At 46.7% G+C, this 21,403-nt stretch overlaps 1 protein-coding gene across 1 annotated transcript in view; it reads left to right on the top strand.

The window, feature by feature from the left end:
• Positions 1–21,403, top strand: part of DNAI1 (dynein axonemal intermediate chain 1) — a 148,408-nt gene that overhangs the window by 50,075 nt on the left and 76,930 nt on the right. Inside the window, exon 13 of the mRNA XM_033164582.1 lies at positions 9,456–9,706. Coding sequence (XP_033020473.1) covers positions 9,456–9,706 — 251 coding nt within the window. The remainder of the gene's footprint in view (positions 1–9,455; positions 9,707–21,403) is intronic.

Below are 21,403 nucleotides of genomic sequence, written 5' to 3'. Positions count from 1 at the left end.
AATGCGTAGCGTATTGCGCAGCCTGCAATTTAGTGAGTGGTCGTTCCCACTTCGAAGCAAGCGCTATTTTTGCTCTGAAAAGCACCTGTATTTCAGTCGTAAGGCTGCTGAGTGCTGGAGGAATCCCTAACAACAAGCCTTTAAAGGAGCAAGAGGAACATTGGTTTGCAATGAAGTGGTATAGCCTTACAGCAAGAATGTGCTGTTCCAGTCCCTGGCTGTTTGTGTTCAAATTATCCTGCAATTTCAAAGCACTTTACTGCTCCCACACAAAGAGGAACCTTCCTGTTTATCTTTGCCTCTAACATGGGAAGACTCTTCACAGATGGAACAAAAAATGGAGCTGAGCTGCTAGTTCCCAGGAACGTGACATGAAACTTATTTCATTTATTAATTTTTTATTTTGAACAATTCCAACCTCCTTTTCATCACCGCCAGTCTCAGCGTGCAGGACAATTTAAACTCATCCAGAGTAAGCAATCCTGATTAAAAAGCCACTTGCCTTTCTTGTCATGTCTAGTTTGGCTCTGCTAATATCGGACCACCAGTCAATCTATATTGTCTGCTTTAGAGTTAACTAACCTGCTGCTGTTTTGGACTACAGTTCCCATCAGTCCCAGCCATCACAGCTGATGGACATTGTAGCCCATCTGGACAGCAAAAGGTAAGTGAAATCTGGCCCCTCTGACTTGCTAGCAGCAGACCTTTCCAAGGTCTCGGTCATGTGTCTTTCCCAACCTGATACCTAAAGTCTTTTTTTTAAAAAAATGGAGGTGCCATTGATTGGATTTAGGACCTTCTGCTTGCAAAGGATGTGCTCTGCTACAGACCCTTCCCTATGGAAACAGCAGCCTAGAAATGCATGGAAGTGGTGCCTAAATATCAGCCACAACGGCCCATCTAGTCCAGCCAGCCAGAGACCCCAAAGGGAAACCCGCAAGCAGGATTCGAACACAAGAGCACTGCGTCGGTCTGTTCTGTGGATCCTACTATCTTGATACAAATTGATGGGCAATCAAACCACGACTGATCAGAGCCCCCGTACAGATGGCGTAGGTCAAATATGGCAACGCTGCAAAGCTCCTGCGCTCACAGATGGATCTTATTTTAACTAGATAGAATCTCAAGTGTCCACACTGGACTCTGTGTTTTCTGTAGATAAATGGGAAAGGTTTTTTTTTGGGGGGGGGGGTGAAGGGCAACATGGAAGCTGCTGAAGGAGGTAATTTCATGCTCCGAAATAACCTAGATCAGTCGTTCCCAGTTAGTGTGGTGCTCAGTTAGTGTGAGAGCCAGTGTGGTGTAGTGGTTAAGAGTGGTAGACTCGTAATCTGGGGAACCGGGTTCGTGTCTCCACTCCTCCACATGCAGCTGATGGGTGACCTTGGGCTAGTCACACTTCTCTGAAGTCTCTCAGCCCCACTCACCTCACAGAGTGTTTGTTGTGGGGGAGGAAGGGGAAGGAGAATGTTAGCCGCTTTGAGACTCCTTCAGGTAGTGAAAAGCGGGATATCAAATCCAAACTCTTCTTCTTCTTCTCTTCTTCAAAATGCCTAGGTTGCAGGTTCGATCCCTGTATGGAAGAGCTGCATTGCAAGGGGTTGGAACAGATGATCCTCAGGGTCCCTCCCAACTCTAAATTCTATGATTATACGATCAATAGTTATTCCTAGTTATTTCCAAGCCACGAGGGGTGGAAACTTGCTTATCTTCTTTAAACAAAGCTTGGTTTTCCCGTGGCCATATTCCAATCAAGTGGTGAATCTGAGAACACAGAAAACTTCCCTTGTCTCTGGCTAGAGAGAAAAAGAGAAGGGAGTAACTTTCTTTCTGGTCTGCCCCCAGACATTCCAGGTTTGCTGCACAGCAGGCTCCTTCCTCAGTGTGCAAATCTCACCTGTCATATTTCTTCTGCTCGCTCTGGAAAGAGCAATTTCTTTCCTTTCTTTAGAAGGCCTCCTTATCGCTTTTCACATGCGGCTCCCCAGCAGACGAAGATGCAATCCCAAGCTGACTAATTCAGTTCCAGGCCTTCACTGCTTTGCGTCCAGAGCTTCGGCTTCAGCTAGGCTCTGGGGTTTTGCAGAGATTGCTGCTAATCTCAGTTAATTTGTCGGGTGATGTTCAGTGCACTGTTTTGTGCACACACACATGCATATTCCCAGTGAATGGCTGTGTTCACACTTCACAGTGCATTTGCTATGTTTCCAATGCTGGGCTTTTAATCTGTGCTCACACAATATTCTCCAAAATACATATGCTCCCTGTAAAGGTAAAGGGACCCCTGACCATTAGGTCCAGCCGTGTCTGACTCTGGAGGTTGCGGCGCTCATCTTGCGTTACTGGCCGAGGGAGCCGGCATACAGCTTCCATGTCATGCGGCCAGCATGACAAAGCCACTTCTGGCGAACCAGAGCAGCGCACGGAAATGCCGTTTACCTTCCCGCCAGAGCCATACCTATTTATCTACTTGCACTTTGACATGCAAGTAGTTTGCACAAAATGCAACTGCCCAATGCCTTGTCTCTCAAACTAGCTTCTCATTGCTAGGATGCCTTAAACCACTCCTAATTTCTCTAGCCAAACTGTGAACACCATTGCATGGGATAAAGCCCCCCCACTCCCTTCAAGCCCACCAAACACACAGAAATGAATTTAAACACTAAAGAGGCCTTGCTGAGGTGAACATTTAATGTGGAAAACTGTGAAACGGCACTGGGGGGGGGGGACTCCAGCAACTTGACTGTGCTCTAAGGCAGTCACATGAACACACCACCAATGTCAGAGGAAAGGTGGTTAAAAGATGGCAATCTGCAATCAGCTCACTGTGGTGTGGTGTTTGGCTGTGATTGCAATTATCAGTTTATCTAGCTGTACATAATCAGCGCTCCAAGCCTGCCTCTTGATAGATGATGTCTCGGGGGGAGTGTTCCTAGCCCATCATATTTCCCTTTATATAATGCAATTATGCTGCTGTTTTTACATGTTGAAGCAATATTTCTCATACCTCTTGAACCCCCGTCTTTCTGAAGTTACTCAACCCCTTCTGGGGAGCCTAACCCTGCACCACCAGCTGGAGGGGGGCAGGTAGCCCTGGAGACTTTAGATCAGCCTTGGCGGTCTAGCAGCCCTACAGCTGTCTGTTGGGCAGAGAAGTGTGTAGTGATTTCTCCATACAGGTGTTTGTGACGGCAGCCTGCAGTTGTGCATTTGAAGATGTCTGGACAGGGAGACTCGCCTGGCCCTGGCATTCAAAGAGGAGCAAAGCAAAGCATTCATTTAACTCACACCAGGGAAACAAGTCCAATACATCTCAAGGGCACCAGGTTGAGGAAGGCTGACATGTACGAATCAGATGTTTTACACTGAAGCTCCTCTCACTTGTCTGGTTGCTGCAAATCACAGAGTGCTTCTAAGAATCTGGAGCTAACAAAAGCTTTTGCCACTTGATGGCACTGTTAAATATTTAGTGAGCAGTAAGCTAGGGGGAAAAACAGAATGTCAAAAATCCTTGTAAAAGATAACATGTCCAGGACGTTCAAACAAAACAAAGCACTAAAGTGATATACTCAACTATCTAATAAGAGTACGTCACTCTAAAGAACTTTCCCCACGGATGCAATGTCTGCAGCTAGGATTTCAGGAGTCCAGCCACGGAAATTTTTGGAAATCTAGATTTGTCTTTGTGGTATAAAAACTCATAGACTTTGGCTATTGCTGAAAAAATAACATACAAATTGTAGGTGTCCAGAGTGATGCAGAACCCGGCTTCTATATCATCTGGTGGGATTTTTTATTTATTATGCTTTACACTTAGATGATCAACATTCACCATTTGCGCCAGTTTGAGAAATATGGATATATTACTGTGTTTCTCCTTCTCCTCCTCTTTGGTATGATGTAATATCCCTGCTACTATGGTTTTGGGTTGTTAGTAATTGTCGCTATGCTTCAATAAAACTCTTTAAAAAAATAATTAAATTGAGAGGACAGAAATGCAAGCGCTAATTTACTTCATTGTCTTTCATTATATCTGTTGAGTATGTGATAATGCTAGTTAATGCTTGTTGGGTTCTGCTTCCAGAATTGTGCTCATCTGTTTTCCTGGAAGGAGGCAGATTCCTGTGGCTTAACCATGTCATGGGGATGTAGACATGCTGGCTAAGAATGCCCTCTGCATAGGAAGAACATAGTAAATTGCCTAATATGAATCCAGACCACTGGTCCATTGTCTACATGGACAGGGGCCTCTCCCTACTTGGGGATCACGGTCGAAATCAATTGTGATCATGGTGGAATCACTACTTGGCATTGAACGGAGGTGCGTAAAATCAGGTTACCAGATGTCCCCGTTTCCTGGGAACAGTCCCCGGATTTACAAATCGGTCCCCTGACAAAATCCATCTATTTAGTAGGAAGTTGAAAAGTGTCCCCGGATTCATTGGAAAAAAAATATCTGGTAACCTTAGCGTTTGGGACGCGGGTGGCGCTGTGGGTTAAACCACAGAGCCTAGGGCTTGCCGATCAGAAGGTCGGCGGTTCGAATCCCCGCGATGGGGTGAGCTCCCGTTGCTCGGTCCCAGCTCCTGCCCACCTAGCAGTTCGAAAGCATGTCAAAGTGCAAGTAGATAAACAGCTACCGCTCTGGCGGGAAGCTAAATAGCGTTTCCGTGTGCTGCTTTGGTTCACCAGAAGCAGCTTAGTCATGCTGGCCACATGACCCGGAAGCTGTCTGCGGACAAATGCCGGCTGCCTCAGCCAATAAAGCGAGATGAGCGCCGCAACCCCAGAGTCATCTGCGACTGGACCTAATGGTCAGGGGTCCCTTTACCTTTACCTTTAACCTTGGCGTAAAATGTTCCAGGATCATGGAAGAGTTTAAGCTGGCCCACCAGCATGAATTAGGCCTGAGCTTGCCGACTAAGCAGCTTAAACAAACCTTAGAGAGTGACTCTTTCCTTTCTCCTGTTGTTGAAGCAGACCGATAGCAATCCCTTTAGCCTAGTGTGTTTGGCTCAGCATGCCATCTGAAGCTGGGCTTATGGTTTAGCTCTCTCCAGGCCTATTTATGAGCAGTAGCCAAGCCTTCGCTTCTGGTTTACAGCTCATGGTTTATCCCGGAGAGCTAAGTCATCAGTCCGGGGTTCAGATAACACACCAAGCCAAACCATGGCATAGCTCAGGTTGCATATCAGTACGATGACTGGGGTGGAGTGAAGGAGCCTCAGTTATTCCCTTCCAGAGCCCAGCGCCTGTATCCTTGCATGTTCGGCTTAGCATGATGTGCAAACCAGGCTAGCATAAGGTGTCATGCAAAAAGAGGTGTCAGAGGAAGGACCATCGCCCTGGAGTGGAATGACTGACTGTACCACCACTTTTTAAAAAGAAAAACAAACAAACAAAAAAAACAAAACCCAGCAAACTTGTGACTGAGGGCAGATCCACTTAAATCTACTTTAAGTGTATTAAGCAGATTCAGTGCACATTTAAAGCAATCAGTTTCTGCACAGAGAATCCTGTAAACCAGTTGCCATATTTCAAACAGTGAAAATCTGGACCCAAAGTTTGCCGACATGGGTTGCCATGCGTCCAGATTTCCCTGGACATGGGGGTGGGGGTGGATTTCCATCCGGACACTGCTACCAACCACAGTATTCCGGATATGTCTGGGAAATTCCGGACGTATGGCAACCCTAAGTTAATGGTGCCAGCAGAAGCCGTTTTAGGGGGGAGTGACGGGTATGGTTGCACTGGTCACTGCGCAGCAGGGGGCGCCAAAATGTTCTAGAACAGAGCAGGAGAGGCATGGGGGGGGGGCCGGCAAATTTTAGCATTGCGCAAGGTGCAGCTGAAATTTGAGAGGCCAAGATCCGCCACTGGTGCTGAGAACTGTAGCTCTGTGATAAGAAACTACGGTTCTTGTGATTCTTTGGGGACATCATGTGCTTTAAATGTTAGTTCAATATGCGTTGCGCTCATTCATTCATTCTCTCTCTCTCGCTCTTCCTCTGTCTGTCTGTCCACATCTATTTAAAACTTGTCAACTTTCATATGACTGGTTTGAAGTACAGATAGGGTGAATGCACAGAATCAGTAGCTTTCCACATTCAGCCCTTTGGAAAATTTATTCTGTATTAGTACTGCTTACTTTTAAGGGAAGAGCTGATTCTGTGATGCTTTTATTGTAATGATCTGTGAACTTTTATATGTATATATATTTAATGATAATGATAAAAGGCTGCAGAAAAAGGCACTGGAAGCTTCTCACCTGGGCTGGCTGTGTAATACAGTATGCTAATGAAATGTGGTAACAAATTATTCATTTGAGTTTTCCCAAACCTCTCACATTTCATAACTTCATATGGTGGACTTTAATGAGTGCCTTTAAAAACACACACAAATACCACGAGCAAACTAAGGAGGAAACAAGTAGAATACGGCAAGTTAGCACCACACTCCAGCTTAGGGGTATCCCGATAAAAGTGTTGCGGTGCCAAAAATTAAAAACAAAACAAAAATTAAAAACAAAAACTTCCCTAACTCAGACTAGTGAGCAAGTTGGCAGGAGATTGGCCCCCCAAGAAGACTGGCTTTGCATCCGAAGACATATCCATAAAGCAGCTGAATTCACCCTGACTTCCTAAACTTGATAATTTTTTTTGCATTTTGATCCACATGATTAAGAATTGCAAATGCGAAAGACACACACTAATGCAATCCCAGTTTGGAGTTTCCATGAGACAAACTGTTCCAAACAGAAGCCTATCTATCCGAAAACCCTGAAAATGGGAGTCTGTGGTGCTTCTCAGCAGTCTGCGCTATTGTCCATCTGTTCTTGCAGCATCAAAAAGGGGCAGATGGTCCCAATCTCCTTAATGGCGGTTTTATAATAGCCAGAGGCTGCTTTCATGCATCAGTCCCCATCACAGTACTTTCTCAAGGCTGAATGTACTAGTTCCTTTAATATTTCTTGGTATGTCTTTCATTGGCAAGTGTCCTCCTCCATATAGAGGCATATACTAGTGTCTGATTCACCAGTAGTCATGGAAATTACTGCTTTCATGATGAGTGAGGGGTAACTTATGTGAATGAGAAATGTAGTAGCAGCCGTCTGGAAGATTAGATCTCGCTTGGAAAAGTATTTTCCAAAATGCAGTTGTGACCTCACGGTTGCTCCTGGTTCCCTTGTGGTCCGTGTGTTCATGCTTTGAGTGGTCCATCTAATTAATTTATTCACTCCTGGTTCTCTCTGACTTCTCTTTGAAAGTTCTATAATTTGAATGGAGTTGGGTGTATAGAAGCCCACTATATGGTAAAAAAAAAAAGGTAAAGGACCCCTGGATGGTTGTTGTTGTTCAGTCGTTCAGTCGTGTCCGACTCTTCGTGACCCCATGGACCAGAGCACGCCAGGCACGCCTATCCTTCACTGCCTCTCGCAGTTCGGCCAAACTCATGTTAGTAGCTTCGAGAACACTGTCCAACCATCTCATCCTCTGTCGTCCCCTTCTCCTTGTGCCCTCCATCTTTCCCAACATCAGGGTCTTTTCCAGGGAGTCTTCTCTTCTCATGAGGAGTCCAGTCAAGGGCGACTATGGGGTTGTGGCGCTCATCTCGCGTTCAGGTTGAGGGAGCCGGCGTTTGTCCACAGACAGTTTTCTGGGTCATGTGGCCAGCATGACTAAACCGCTACTTGTGCACAGAGGACCGTGACGAGTGCCAAGAGCGCACGGAAACGCTGTTTACCTTCCCACCGCAGCGGTACCTATTTATCTACTTGCACTGACATGCTTTCGAACTGCTAGGTTGGCAGGAGCTGGGAAAGAGCAACAGGAGCTCACTCCGTTGTGGGGATTCGAACCACCGACCTTCCAATCAGCAAGCCTAAGAGGTTCAGTGGTTTAGACCACAGCACCACCGGCGCCTACTATAACACACACTGGACAGGGTCATGTTACTGGGAGAAGACCAAAAGTTGCTGCCTAAGGCAGCACTTTTGTTGATCATAGAATCATAGAATCATAGAGTTGGAAGAGACCACAAGGGCCATCCAGTCCAACCCCCTGCCAAGCAGGAAACACCATCAAAGCATTCCTGACAGATGGCTGTCAAGCCTCCGCTTAAAGACCTCCAAAGAAGGAGACTCCACCACACTCCTTGGTAGCAAATTCCACTGCTGAACAGCTCTCACTGTCAGGAAGTTCTTCCTAATGTTTAGGTGAAATCTTCTTTCTTGTAGTTTGAATCCATTGCCCCGTGTCCGCTTCTCTGGAGCAGCAGAAAACAACCTTTCACCCTCCTCTATATTACATCCTTTTATATATTTGAACATGGCTATCATATCACCCCTTAACCTTCTCTTCTCCAAGCTAAACATACCCAGCTCCCTAAGCCGTTCCTCATAAGGCATTGTTTCCAGGCCTTTGACCATTTTGGTTGCCCTCTTCTGGACAGCAGGAAATAGAAAGGATTTCCATACACAAATCCGGAGCAGAGTTCGCTATGATGGTGGGATGGCATCTTGTATACGCCTGCTTCCGGCAACTCCTGCAGCCAAGCTGGTACCAAGGGTATTGCTCTGAATTCCTTTGTATGCGAGCAAGCTTGCCGGCCCACCCAGTCCCTTTGCCTAGGTAATGGTTTTGGCTGATGGGTTAAGCACCATTAAGCATGTCCTCCAACAAAGAGGGCACGTGTTGCGGTGCGACCTGGCCACCTGACCCTGTGTTGTGGGTGGGTAATCTTGGATCAGCCACAACCCCTGATAGGTGGGTCCCGTGTTGTTGGGGTGCAATCAGACCAATGGGATGCTGAGAAAGAGCAGCAACGCGGGACCTATATAAGCCCATGCGAGGCTACTGGGCTTTCTCTTTGGGGCTATCACATTGGAACACCCACCCACCTCTCCCTATATTTAGGGCTTGCGCTTGACCTTGCTATGCCGTCGTGTGTCGTCTGTCGTTGGGACAAGGGCACAGCAGGAATTTCTGCTTTCCTCTTCCCTTCTTGTCTTTCCCCCTGTTATGCACCGTGTCTTTTAGGTTGTGAGCTTACAGGTAACAAGTCTCTTCTCTTTTAATTTCTATACAGTGTGTAGAAAATTCCAGGTGCATGTTATCATTATTATTATTATTATTATTATTATTACTATTATTATTAATTTTACAGATCTAATCTGGTGTAAGAGCTTTCATCTTACATCAAGGCCTTACATTTAGGATTCCTCTTGTCCAATCCACCCAAATAAATCCCTTTAAAGCAAATTTAATCCCTGAAGGGTCTTGGTTGTCCCCCTGCTCCCCATCAGGGCTGCCTGTTGAGGCCATCCACACCAGCAACTCACAGATTTCCCTGCCAGGAGCTGCGGGTGGTGATGGCCGCTAGCTGAGGTGGGCCTTTGGAGAGGCGGTTCCTTGATGCTCCAAGCCAATTGATGCCTTTCTCTCTCTCTTGCCCAGACGACTTTGTGAAGCAGAGCCGAGGGATGCTCCTGCTGTACAGCTTGAAGAACCCCTCTTTCCCGGAGTACATCTTCAACAGCGAGAGCGGCATCATGTGCCTCGACATCCATGTGGACCACCCCTACCTTATTGTGGTGGGTTTCTACGATGGCAATGTGGCCATCTACAACCTGAAGAAGCCCCCCAGCTCCCAGCCTGGCTACAAGAGCACCGCCAAGTCTGGCAAGCACACCGACCCTGTGTGGCAGGTGAGTCGGGTAGCTGTTGGAGATTCATTCCCCATGTGCAGTCGTGGGTTTGTTGTCTATCACATGACTGGGTGTGTGTTTTGATTCCACAGGAATGGGATGTGACGTAGACAGGCTGTTTGTCTTACTGTGTTCCCTGAAGTGGGACTGTTGTCCTTTGTTCTTTCTCTTTGCTGTCTGATGCTGGGGGGGGGGGAGCCATGTTACAGTGCTCTGTGTGTATTTGTATGTAAATAAAGTAGATTAGCCTAAATGCTGAGTTGCTGTGGTCTGTCACGCAAGCTGAGCAAACCTCTGCAGATCCATTAGTGTGCTGATGTCTTCTGTCATCAGTTGCTGTGATGTTCGGGCTGAATAATGCTTTTGAAGCTCCCGAACGATCACCCAGGAGGGAGGGAACATGCCAGTTGGGCATGTGTCTCTGCCAGGGTTCTACTTGTGAGTAGGACATTTCCTGACAGTAGTTCCCTTGCCCTTTCTGAAAACTGGCTTGATCCCCAGATAAATCGCAGTGTCTCACCAAGACGTTCTCAGCATCGTTTTAAAAGACATCTGCATGTCATTAACATACATAAATCTTCCCAGCTATTGAATATCGTTCAGCATATATCTCTGTCCCTTTCCTTTCTTCCTCTCCCGCACCCTCTTTTCTGAAAACAAGTCTTCCTGAAACGGTGCAGCACTAAGAGCGCTCTTTGAGAAGGGGGCAAGGAGTGCCATCAATAACCTGCTGCCAGTTGGGTAGCCGTGTCTCCTCTGATGCCTGGCATTTTAATGATCGCATTAAAACCCGCAGCCAGACAAAGGGCCTCTGTGACTCGCCTTTGTTTCTGACAAAGCAAAAACACGCAGGGCTTGGGTCGTGTTCACTTCAGGGGTAGAAGGGGAAGCGATGGAGAAGCTAGGAGGAGAGACCACACGTTGAAAGGCTCTGCATGGGCAGAAAGCATCTCTGCTTCCCCTCGTTGCTTTTACAGAGCATCACATGTTCTGAAGTGTCACAGAAAACACGGGTGCCGTAATCTTGATTCACGATGGCAGCTGCCAAGTTAAAATAGCTACATTTAGCAATAACTTACAGGGGAAATCCTAACCACCATGTAAGAAGTAACCCCTATTAAATGCTTTGGGTCTTACTCCCAGGTAAATGGGGTGAGGATTAGTCTAAAAACATTCCCAGGGAGCACCTGGGGTGCCGGGCGAGCAGGACAGGTCACAACAGTGGTGGTGGTCTGGTTTTTCTTTTCGTTGTTGTTTTGACCATCATGCTGATATCAACTGCAGGAAAATACACACACACATTAATAAAATATTGAGGAACAGTGTCTACCAAAGCATGTATTTACATTAAAATACAGTATATAAAAATACTACTGCTACTGATAATTTGCAACATACAGAAGGTTTAAAAAGAATAAAACTAAATAATAATAATAATAATAATAATAATAATAATAATAATAAATGTATATTAAGATACAAATACAATAAATCATGCTATTGAACCACCAGAATTATGACCGCCAACAGTGGCCCAACAGTGTTACTATGTTCAATAGGCTTGTAGAATATGAGAACAGGAAATCAGTTCTGAGATATGGGGGTCTTGCATGTGTTGAATTATTAGGATCACTTTAAAATGTGTGCTGTTTTCATGTGGTGGTCTCGTTGAGCCTAATCCACACAAAAGCTGTTGCATGTTGGTGGGGAGGTAAAAATGAACTTAAGGTTGACATTGCAGTACATTTTTTCGTACACGTTGAAGTGCCCTATTCTGAATAAGCCAGCTGTGGAGTGTGCCCTGGCAAGAGTGTGTCCTGGCAGGGGCTGATGGGAGTTGTAGTTCAAAGCACCTGGGAATCACCAGGTAGAGGAAGGCTGTTGGAGACCTTCCCCTGCCGCAATTGGGACATGCAAAGCACCGGACCAGACCTGCAAACCCTCCCAAACACTGGAGTTGCTTGGATATTCCCCAGCAGTCTCTGAAACTCAGGGACAAAGCCATTGTGCTCTTCTGAGGCTGCAGGCGCTGCTTCTCCTGGGTCTTCTGTTTGCGTGTGATTAATGCTCTCGCTTATTTCTAAACTGCTCTCCAGGCACGGAGACCTTCAGGTCTGCAGACGGCTTCTTGCCTGGTGCTGAACGTGTCCCCGGATTACTTGTCTAGAAAGAAAGCTGCTCTGTGTCGTTGCTGCCTTCGCAAGCCCTGTGCTGGGCTCCGTGGGGTGGCTCGGGGTAATCTGAGGCAAGGCAGCGGCGGAGCTTGGCTTTCGGATCTGTTTTCTGTAGCATGGCTTAGCCTTCAAACACGAGAAACAATCAAGAGAAGGCGGCCTTTGGTTTCCTGTGTGAGTGGGGTGGGTGGGTGTTTTGGATCAGGTTAGCCATATTGATTTGTATGCTGTCGGTAGATTTTTGTCATTGTCTTGTTGGGCTGTGTGTGCGATGAAGGGGGACCATACAGGGGTGAAGGTGTCTTCTTCTGTTTGTCCCCGTGCTAGTTTTAGGTTGCTGTTTAATTTTTCTAGTAGGGCTGTTTCCCATACTACTTGGTACCATTGGTCCATGTTGACTCCTGACAGGTCTTTCCAGTGTCTGGTTATGATGTTTCTGGTTGCTGAGAGTAGATGGATTATGAGTTCCTTGTGTTGTAAGTGGGCATTATTGTCTTGGAAGATGTTTAGTAGATCCAGTTCTGGGACCACCACAGCCAACCACAAATGAACAATCAAACCCTATGCCAATCGCAACCTCTCACCGCCAAAGAAACACAAGCAAACAACACAAGCGACACTGATACCAAATCCTACATATATTAAGGAAAATAGAAACATCATCTCCCCACCCCACCCTCCCACTCATCCCACCCACTTCCTTCCCCCACCCTCTCTCCCTAATGTCTCAATAACTAAAATTGATCTGTAAAAATGTTTTATGGAAAAATACGAGAGACATTACACACACTTTGTAAACCAAGAAAATCTTTAATAAAAAGAGAGAGAGAGAGAAGGCGGCCTTTGAGCATGTCACCGAGGGCCTCCACACCACCACTTGAGTATCCCCCACAAGCCCAGATGATGCTGGCTTCATTGCTCCACCCCCCCCAATAGTCTACACCCCCAATGGAAACAATCCTCAAGAATACGCAACTGCTCACATTCCTCCCTTGCCCCCCCCTCACCTCTCCCTTTCTCTTCTTCACCCTGTCATCTTTCCTGTTGTCAAAATAGATGTTGGAATCCTCTTGGGCCAGGGACCTTTCTGTTGTTGCTGCTGTTGCTGCTTACGTTTTCCTGCAACACTCTGTGCATATTGATGGCACTATTGTGAATGAATAAACCCATTGTTGTTACTGCTTTGGTAATAGATAATAGACGCCACAACATCTCTCACATGGAACACCGGGATGGGGGAATCTGGAAGTAGATGCATATAAGCACACACCTATCTCTCTTTCAAATGTCTGTGGCACCTTTTGCGGGAAAGTAGCTGCGCAATTAAGAATGCCGGTACAGTAAATGCAATTCTAAACAATGAATTAAAACCGCAAGCTAGCAACTGAAAAGATAACAGATAAAAGACCATTGAAATGTGCCCTTTAAAACCCAGGAAGACTAGATTCAAGGGTGAGCAACAGCACCCAGCATCCTTGTGTATCTCCAAGGACTGCAGGGTGTTCTTAGAATCTGGGTGCACTCTGCCCCCTTGCGACCCACAGCAACTCATGTTCAGAGGCATATTACCCCCATATCTGGGAGTTATCTGTAGCCTTCTCCATGAACTTGTCTAGTCCTTTTTAAAGTCCATCCAAGTTGGTGGCCATCACTGCCTCCTGCGGAAGTGAGTTCCGTAGTTCAGCAACATGCTGAGTGATTTAGGACCGGAAACCGTGGTCTTAAGTCTGCTAAAATCTGGATCGGCCCCTTGGGCCTTGTCCAGGGTCCTGATTTTGCCTTGGTTCCGATTATTCCAAAGCCCAATGGTTCATCACCTTGCTTGCGCATTCCGCCTCCTCTCGGTGGTGGAATTCACCATTTGGAAAAGCACGATCAACATGAAATGACTCTGCAAACATTGGCACACTTTACAAAAAGAGTCTTAGGGTGTCAGATCTGAGCGAGCACCATGCCTACCAAGAAGAAAAAAGAAAAAAATATTAATTAATGGCACCCCGTGTAAATGGGTGACTGGAGAGCAAGTTAAGCAGATGGAAGGCCTTTTTTATTTTGCACATACACACGCCAGTACCATTTTGCATCCAACTGTGTGACCCACTTTGCTGTTTGGTCTTCCTGTGGACAGGTGGGTTAATCTGCCAAAGGGGAGGAATCAAAGGACTTTGTGTCCTGCCGTCAGCTCTGCCTTTGATATGTTCATGCAATTTACCATGTTTCGAAAGCAGGACTTTAATCCACACACTCACTGTTTTCTTCACAGTGGAGGTGCTCTCAGAACACCTTCCCCTTCACTTTTGAAAGTTTTAGGGTTTTCTATGCCAGTGGTTCCCAAACTTTTTCGGCTTCCTTCCCCTTGGTTCTATAAACTCATCCCCGGCGCCCCCTACCCTATGAAAAATTATTATTCAAAATAGCACTTTGCACAACCCACTACGGAAGATAATCATAAAATCTGAAACAGTAACAACTGATTACTGATTCAAAATCCACTTTAAACTATTTAGCTTAATTAATTCAACAACATTGATGAACTTGTTCTAGTGATACCAGCTTTGCAAAGCCTGATAGTCGTTTACACCTCCAGCTTCCCCCTGCCTCCCACTTGCCTCGTGGCTCCCCCTGAAGGTGAGCTCCCTGCCCCCCAGGGGGCAGGACCACCAACTTGGTCAATCACAGTACTATTTGTTGTTTAGTCATTTAATCGTGTCCGACTCTTCGTGACCCCATGGGCCAGAGCACACCAGGCACTCCTGTCTCCCACAGCCTCCTGCAGTTTGGTCAGACTCATGTTGGTAGCTTCGAGAACACTGTCCAACCATCTCCTCCTCTGTCGTCCCCTTCTCCTTGCGCCCTCCATCTTTCCCAACACCAGGGTCTTTTCCAGGGAGTCTTCTCTTCTCATGAGGTGGCCAAAGTATTGGAGTCTCAGCTTCAGGATCTGTCCTTCCAGTGAGCACTCAGGGTTGATTTCCTTGAGAATGGATAGGTTTGATCTTCTTGCTGTCCATGGGACTCTCAAGAGTCTCCTCCAGCACCATAATTCAAAAGCATCAATTCTTTGGCGATTAGCCTTCTTTATGGTCCAGCTCTCACTTCCATGCATCACTACTGGGAAAACCATAGCTTTAACTATACAGACCTTTGTTGGCAAGGTGATGTCTCTGTTTTTTTAAGATACTACACTAACCATCTTTTATGGAATCACACACCACCCCTTTGCCAGATTCTCAAGACTTCCCTGGAACATGGGAAGCAGCCTTCGACTAGAACAGGCTGTGCCAAGTCCATCTAGCCCAGGATGTTCATTGCATGGGCAGTGCCTTCAGCTTCTCATGCCTTTTCATACCTCTTGCTACACCACGGTTGAACCCTGGGTCCTCAGGCATGAAGTGGAGGTCCCTTGCATCTGAGCCTTGATCCTTCCCTGCACCTCTCTCTTCTCTTTGCTCAGCTTATTGGATGTCCCCAACTTCTAACACTGAATTGGAAGATTCAGGATAGATAAGAGAAAGCGCAATTTTACATAGTTTAATTATGGAATTCGCTCCAGTGTGGTGTAGTGGTTAAGAGTGGTAGGAAGGGGCAGAGCTAAGAAAAAACCAAGGTTTCCTTATGTATTGAGAGCCAGTGTGGTGTAGTGGTTAAGAGCTGTGGACTTCTAATCTGGTGAGCCGGGTTCGCTTCCCCGCTCCTCCCCATGCAGCTGCTGGGTGACCTTGGGCTAGTCACACTTCTCTGAAGTCTCTCAGCCCCACTCACCTCACAGAGTGTTTGTTGTGGGGGAAGAAGGAAAAGGAACAATGTTAGCCGCTTTGAGACTCCTTCAGGTAGTGATAAAGCGGGATATCAAATCCAAATCCAGAGTCACAGCTCGGTGGTAAAACATCTGCTTTGCATGCAGAAAGTCCCAGGTTCAATCTCTGGGAACTCCAGGTAGTGATGGAAGAGAGACCTTGGGTGAGCTACTGTCAGCCAGTGTAGACATTGCTGAAGTCAATGGACCAAGAGTCTGACTCAGTATAAGCTAAGCGTCCAATGTTACAATGCGCAACATGCAAAATCGCAAGTAATTGAAATATCTAAGAGTGCCGTTTGATGGAACCTGACCAATTTACTGATCAATTCTCCTTACAGTGGTCTCTGACATTGGAGAGTGCTATACTGGCATTAGTCCTATGTAGTGTGGTGTAGTGGTTGAGAGTGGTAGACTCGTAATCTGGTGAACCGGGTTCGCTTCCCCGCTCCTCCCCATGCAGCTGCTGGGTGACCTTGGGCTAGTCACACTTCTCTGAAGTCTCTCAGCCCCACTCACCTCACAGAGTGTTTGTTGTAGGGGAGGAAGGGGAAGGAGAATGTGAGCCATTTTGAGACTCCTTCGGCTAGTGATAAAGCGGGATATCAAATCCAAACTTCTTCTTCTTCTTCTTCTTCTTCTTCTTCTTCTTCTTCTTCTTCTTCTTCTTCTTCTTCTTCTTCTTCTTCCTTCGGGAAACAGTGATGACCCACTTGGAAGGCTTTAAAAGAGGATTATTCAAATTCATGGCAGAGGAGAGGGCTACTGATGGCTACTAGACAGAATGCCTTCACCATGGGTGGCAGCAATGCCTCCAAATTCCAGTTGCTGGAAACCGCCGGAGGGGAGAGGGCTCTGGTGTCCGGATCCTCCTTGCGGGGCATCTGGTTGGCCACTGTGAGAAGAGGATGCTGGACTAGGTGGGCCGTTGGCCTGATCCAGCAGAGCTCTTCTTACATTCTTCTGATGCTTGTTTACCTGCTGGGCACCAAACTGATCACGTCTTATGAAGTACATTTTGCTGGCTGCTTTGAGCTCAGAGCAGTTTTTTTCTAACTGGAAGAAGAATGTTAAAGAGTATTTCAGGAAAATAAAATAGCTAAATTTGCCAGGTGAAAAGGAGTTGAGTTACTTGGCCTGTCTTTCTTGTCTTCTTGGTGAATATCTCATCGCCTTCTGGGGCTTATATTCAGGGCTCCAGCTCCTTCTCCTGAGAGTGGCTGCCCTGGCCTCCTCATTGTGGCTGATATATCTGCGGCAGGGGGGTGCTTGTCTGTGGCCTTTCCCTCATTCATTCATTCATTCATAACTGTCTGCTAACCACCTTTCTGCTGCAGAGACGTCAGGGGAGTGTGCAGTCAATAAAATATAACACTGAACACTAGAACAATAAGAACAGCAATGAAACTAAAAAAGCAAAAGGCAATGGAACATATTCTAAATCCATTTTGGAAGCACAAGTCCCACTGCATGCTAGCAGCAAAGCAGGCTAATGGGACTTCCTCTCTGAACCCTGAACTCCTGCAGGTGATGGCAGGGGACAGATCCTGCCCTACCTTTCCCTGCCCTGAAGCCAGGTAAGGTATCTCTTCATGCAGCAAAGCGACTCTTCCCACACTCTTGACTCACCGATAACAGGCTTACGTTGGTGTAATTAGATGTATCATCTTTTTGTTCGCTGGTTACAAAGGGCCTCCATTATTTTATTTATTCAAAATATTTATACACTCTCCTCCATCCACATCGATTCTGGAGCTGTGTGCAACAGGCATCAATAGAAATTGTTCACATACAATACTCTAAAAACAACTTGAATCCAAACAACAGAACCGAGAAGGAGGGGAACCAATGAAACAAATTACTGTAATGTGACCATTGCCTGTTGTCTTTGTCCATGCAGTTTTCTTGGCAGGGATACTGGAGTGGCTTGCCAGTTCCTCCTCCAGGTGGATCACGTTTGGTCCAAACTCTCCACTATGACCTGTCCATCTTGACCTGTCCATAGCTTCCCTGAGTAATTCAAGCCCCTTTGCCATGACAAGGCAGTGATCCATGAAGGGGAATTAAAGAACCTTTAAATGAGAGGAGGAATTAAAGAACCTTTTAATGAGGGTGAAAGAGGAGAGCGCAAAATATGGTCTGAAGCTCAACATAAAAAAACTAAGATCACGGCCACTGGTCCCATCACCTCCTGGCAAATAGAAGGGGAAGAAATGGAGGCAGTGAGAGATTTCACTTTCTTGGGTTCCATGATCACTGCAGATGGTGACAGCAGTCATGAAATTAGAAGACGCCTGCTTCTTGGGAGAAAAGCAATGACAAACCTAGACAGCATCTTAAAAAGCAGAGACATCACCTTGCCGACAAAGGTCCGTATAGTTAAAGCTATGGTTTTCCTAGTAGTGATGTATGGAAATGAGAGCAGGACCATAAAGAAGGCTGATCACCAAAGAATTGATGCTTTTGAATTATGGTGCTGGAGGAGACTCTTGAGAGTCCCATGAACTGCAAGAAGATCAAACCTATCCATTCTCAAAGAAATCAGCCCTGAGTGCTCACTAGAAGGACAGATCCTGAAGTTGAGGCTCCAGTACTTTGGCCACCACATGAGAAGAGAAGACTCCCTAGAAAAGACCCTGGTGTTGGGAAAGATGGAGGGCACAAGGAGAAGGGGACGACAGAGGATGAGATGGTTGGACAGTGTTCTCGAAGCTACTAACATGAGTTTGGCCAAACTGCGAGAGGCAGTGAAGGATAGGCGTGCCTGGCGTGCTCTGGTCCATGGGGTCACGAAGAGTCGGACACGACTGAACGACTGAACAACAACAACAATGTGACCATTTAAAATGCCCAGGGAAATAAGAAAAAAATGTATTTAACTGATGTTGAAAAGTTTGTAAATGCAGGTGCTAGTCAGACCTCTTTACTGAGGGTATTCCAAAGTCAGGTGCCAACACCTCTGAGATGCAATTCCATCCAGCAACATGAATCTTCGGCTAGGTAGATCCTAAGGACACCCCCCCCCCAACTTTTCCAAATCCATCCCATCCCAAAGTTTGGACCTGCAGCACAATATGTGCCAGAGCCACCAAGAAGCTTGTTCGCAGCTTCTTTTTCAAAAATGAACTCTCCTTTTCCAAATCTAGCTTTTCCCAGCCAGGCTTGCCTTCTCTCAAGTGTAACCATACTGTGACTGTTTCATTCACGGCAACAGATTAGACTTCAATGGATTCCTTTTGAGAAATAAATAGGACTTGGGGCTGTGAATAAGGCTTGATGGAATGATACCGATAAATAGCTTTGGTTTATATTAAAAAGGAAACCCAAGATCTCTCCAGTGTTATTCTCCCCCCCCTTTTTTTTTTACTAAAAAAGCTATCAAGGCTTCCTTTTAAATGCAAATGTTTGAGTTCTGCCACTTATCAGAAGATAAAGAGGGTGATAATACCAGCTCTTTGTAGCGAAGGATGATGGGACTGAGTGCCCATGTGCATTTCAATGGGAGGTGGAAGCCCCCACATATCATGTCTCCTCTAAATGGGCCGATATTGTGCAATATTGCATGCCAATACATGCTACTCCTTGAAAAGAGGATTTACGTACTGGCCTTTTCCCGTCCTTGAGCAGGGAAAGATGGTTGCCCACTGGCCACATGGCAATCCCTAGATCTCCCTATCCAAATTTGCCTACAGGGTTCTCTGTGGTGCAGAAAACCTAGGGCCATCTAGTCCAACCCCTGCAATGCAGGAATCATGATTAAGGAAGAGAAGAAGAAGAGTTTAGATTTGATATCCCACTTTATCACTACCTGAAGGAGTCTCAAAGCGGCTCACATTTTCCTTTCCCTTCCTCCCCCACAACAAACACTCTGTGAGAGCCAGTATGGTGTGCTGGTTAAGAGCGGTGGACTTGTAATCTGGTGAATCGGGTTCGCTTCCCCACTCCTCCACATGCAGCTGCTGGGTGACCTTGGGCTAGTCACACTTCTCTGAAGTCTCTCAGCCCCACTCACCTCACAGAGTGTTTGTTGTGGGAGAAGAAGGGAAAGGAAAATGTGAGCCGCTTTGAGACTCCTTCGGGTAGTGATAAAGTGGGATATCAAATCCAAACTCCTCCTCCTCCTCCTCCTCTTCTTCTTCTTCTTCTTCTTCTTCTTCTATGAGGTGAGTGGGGCTGAGAGACTTCAAAGAAGTGTGACTAGCCCAAGGTCACCCAGCAGCTGCATGTGGAGGAGCGGGGACACAAACCTGGTTCACCAGATTAGAAGTCCACAGCTCTTAACCACTACACCACACTGGCTCTCAATACATAAGGAAACCCTGGTTTTTTCTTAGCTCTGCCCCTTCCTCCTTTACCTCAACCAATTAGTACCACCACCCCACCTTTAGCCACATCCCCCAATTTGTTTATTTTTTAGAGCTTGTGCTCTGATTTAGATTTACTGCGTAGAAATACATACCCTGCCTGCACCTTCATATTTTCAGGCCCTTCCCCGAGTGCCGTCTGTACAGCAAATGCATTAAGCGCATTAAATATCTGAGAGCCAGTGTGGCATAGCAGTTAGAGTGTCAGACGAGAACCTGGGAGGTCAGGATTCAAGTCCCCACTTGCAGACCCTCCAAGTGTCCCTATTTTCCAGGGACAGTCCCAGATTTACAGAAGCCGCCCTGGTTTCTGATTTGATCCCAGAATGCCCTGCTTTTCCTTAGGGCGTCCCTATTTTCATCGGGAAAATGTTGGCGAGTATGGAATCGGGTGACCCTCTTTTCATCGGAGAAATGGGGGAGGGTATGCACTTGGCCATGAAGCTCGCTGGGTGACCTTGAGCCTGTCACTCGCTCTCAGCCGAACCTGCTTCACAGGGCTGTTGTGGTGAATGTGCTCCAAGCCACTACCAGCCTGGATGAACAGCTCCATTAGGAGTAAGCGACAGAAGCTCATTATGGGCATAGCGCCACCCATGTCTCCAAGAGAAAGGAATCCTATTAATGGGTGGGGTTGGTCACCACCACCCCTTCTGTCCCCCGCCCCCAGCTGACCTTCAGGTTTGGGCAGGCTGGTAAGGGCATCAACGCTCCGACAGACGCACTGATCTCAACTTGTTTGAGGCTTTGTCGGTTAGCATCACTGCCTTAAAATGGGCCACATTTCCAAGGCAACACATTGGCTACCCCTCTTCTAGACCAGAGCCATGATTAAGACATTTCAGATACATCACACAGGCTTGACGGCTGTCTCCTGGATGGCTCCCTGTCACGAGCTGGACCACTGCAGTATCCAGAGATCAGTTGGGGCTGATATGAGTTGAAGTCCAACTGCCCCTCTGTGGGAAATGTGTATCCCGTTAAAGTGGTCCGGGAGGAGTGGCGTCTGTCTGTCAGCCAGGCCATAAAACTCCAATGTGGACCCCCCCAGGGGGTGCCCCTATTTGATGTAGGTCATAGTATCCCCCCAGAGTTGGGTTGGCCTTAGAAACACTCCCAGGAGGCAGGCTGGAATTCAAATGGTGTAAAGGGTAAAGTATTCTCGAAGCTACTAACATGAGTTTGGCCAAACTGCGGGAGGCGGTGAAGGATAGGCGTGCCTGGCGTGCTCTGGTCCATGGGGTCACGAAGAGTCGGACACGACAGAACGACTGAACAACAACAAAAGGGTAAAGGGTCCCCTGACCATTAGGCCCAGTCACGGATGACTCTGGGGGTGCGGTGCTCATCTTGCTTTACTGGC

This window comes from Lacerta agilis, chromosome 11 (genome assembly GCF_009819535.1).
Source record: "Lacerta agilis isolate rLacAgi1 chromosome 11, rLacAgi1.pri, whole genome shotgun sequence".
Lineage (NCBI taxonomy): Eukaryota > Metazoa > Chordata > Lepidosauria > Squamata > Lacertidae > Lacerta > Lacerta agilis.
This window is presented reverse-complemented; position numbering and strand designations above follow the sequence as displayed.